Below are 2,322 nucleotides of genomic sequence, written 5' to 3'. Positions count from 1 at the left end.
ATTTAAGACTACATAAATACTGAGTACGTCATCAATATTCGGTGTCTCACAAATATTTGGCACTTTGTGGTGCTTTCCTCTCTTCCTATCTCCGTGTAGCACATGAGCTCTCCTTCCTTTTCCATGTGTAACATGTCTTCCAGGCAACTACTTTATGATTTTTGGTAAATACAGCTTTTGAATTATGTCTACATCTCATAAAATTCCTTGCTTACCTATTTAACACTTCTTAGAAGTTTCTTACTTAGGAATCACCTACTTAACATTTTTATGAGGTTTATCCATCCAATTTGTTGGTCTTGTCTTGGTCCTCCATAGCAGAATTTAATAGCAGAATGTATTTAAGAATATTCTCAAATACTAGAGCAAACACACATTACACACAGAGGTAGAGGAGTTCCCTCAGGAGAGTGGGGCCCCATTCCAAGCCTGAGTTACATATCTGTGCATGAGAAATCGACTTTTACCTAGTTTATCAGTGACTACTTTAGGTTGTCGGTCACTTCCAAGGATATCTAATACTAATAGGTGTACATAAAAGACAGTCCTTAAGAGGATTAATGGACCAGATTTGCTGTGCTAGCATTCCTTTCTGCATTTCAGTAAGATCAGATCCTATATTTTAGGCACAGCACTAGGACTTCTACAAAATCCCCGTGAACCAAAGATGTGACATGGCTAGACGAAAGTATAACTATATAGCCCCGGTTGTTAACTATAGTCCATAAATACAAACTCTGGGTGTCTTTTTCTGCACATCAATTCTTCTCTCCCTCTTGCTGTCTCCCCTTTCCTTATCATTGTCTCTTACTCCACCTTCCTTCCAGAATTGCTTTTCAAGATTAAATCCTTTCAGCTTGGGCAATGCTAAAGTGATCTTCAGACAGAGGCTTACCCCTTCTTTTGGCCTGTGTGGTTACTTCTCGGCCTTTTGGCTCAGATCAAGTGTAAATGTCCATTCTAGACTGGGAGCCCTGTGAGGTTGAGGATTGCTTCTAGCCTGCTCACCGATCTTTCCCAATCACCTGTCACTTTCTGAAACTTAAGAAGCTCTCAATACGTGAACGAATAAACTCAGTCCTAGTCCTTCCACTCAACACGTCATTTAGGGAAGAATTTGATCTATGATCCTAGAATACTCTGCACTAACCACCACCCTCCCTGCCCCACACTCCATGACCCAACAGGGAAGTGCCTAGAAGGGTGGACTTGTCAAAAGTGAGGACAGTAACTGAAGTACTGTGGTTGAGATTAATCTCAAGGTGTTTTGTAAATCTGTAACCGACATTGTATTCTGTTAAATGATTCCTAGCAAGCCTCTTAAGGGAAGACTACCCAAGCCTGGCTTCTGTGTTGGCTGCTGAAGACATTTCCCCAACTAAGAGGCATTGCTCTCAGGCTGCTTGCTGCTGCATTTCCCTTCTCCTTCCTCTTATAAATCCTGTTTAACCTTTCTTCAAAGAAGCCTGAATGCCTCTGTTACTTGCAGAATAATAGCTACAGTTGAGTGAGTTATTCTTCAAAAGACATCCTTTCTTTTCAGTCAAGTCTCCCCCTCAACCCCTTCCATTTACTAGAAAACTAGTTTCTCACGCTATCAGGTAGACAGTATCCTATTGGTTTCCACTAAAACAAGTCTCACACAGACCCACCAAGCACAGTACGCTCTCTGGACAAGCTGATCTATAAAGGATGCCCAGGATGTATTCCACTTGTCCGGACAACTCAAAATTTCTCAGCTACAAGCCCTGGAGCAAGTTCTGGCCCAGATGAATTTCATTTTCTGAAATCCTAAACCAAAAGTTCAGCAGCTAAAACTGCCTTCCCAGTTTTCGAACAAGTTTTCCTGCTCGGCACTTGCTAGTCTTCTCTGTTCCAGTAAAACAGGCTACTGAGAAAACAAGGATGGGAATGTAAGGATGAAGGAGATGGGCATTCTAACTCTGGCACAGATTTTCCCTAATTTTAAAAAGGTTCAGTATTAAAGCTCTTTATGTGAAAGAGTGGGTGGCTCTGAAAAGAGCCTTTGGGTTGCAGTCGGCTGCAGGCGGGCTCACTTGGAGCTGGTGTACTTGGTGACGGCCTTGGTGCCCTCGGACACGGCGTGCTTGGCCAGCTCCCCAGGCAGCAGCAGGCGCACGGCCGTCTGGATCTCCCGCGACGTGATGGTCGAGCGCTTGTTGTAATGCGCCAGGCGGGACGCCTCGCCCGCGATGCGCTCGAAGATGTCGTTGACGAACGAGTTCATGATGCCCATGGCCTTGGACGAGATGCCCGTGTCGGGGTGCACCTGCTTCAGCACCTTGTACACGTACACCGAGT

The 2,322-nt window shown here is 44.4% G+C and overlaps 1 protein-coding gene across 1 annotated transcript; it reads right to left on the bottom strand.

Moving 5' to 3' along the window:
• Nucleotides 1-2,037: 2,037 nt before the first annotated feature.
• LOC102728431 (histone H2B type 1-C/E/F/G/I-like) lies at nucleotides 2,038-2,317 on the bottom strand (the record flags this gene model as incomplete). Its single annotated transcript, XM_081811647.1, has 1 exon — nucleotides 2,038-2,317. A coding segment is annotated over one exon (264 nt), but the record flags the coding sequence as incomplete, so codon positions are not given.
• Nucleotides 2,318-2,322: the final 5 nt, after the last annotated feature.

Source organism: Leptonychotes weddellii, unplaced genomic scaffold (genome assembly GCF_054177405.1).
Source record: "Leptonychotes weddellii isolate Sample4059 unplaced genomic scaffold, ASM5417740v2 HiC_scaffold_9101, whole genome shotgun sequence".
In the NCBI taxonomy this organism is placed as follows: domain Eukaryota; kingdom Metazoa; phylum Chordata; class Mammalia; order Carnivora; family Phocidae; genus Leptonychotes; species Leptonychotes weddellii.
The sequence above is the reverse complement of the archived record's forward strand: the minus strand, read 5'-3'. Positions and strand labels throughout refer to the sequence as shown.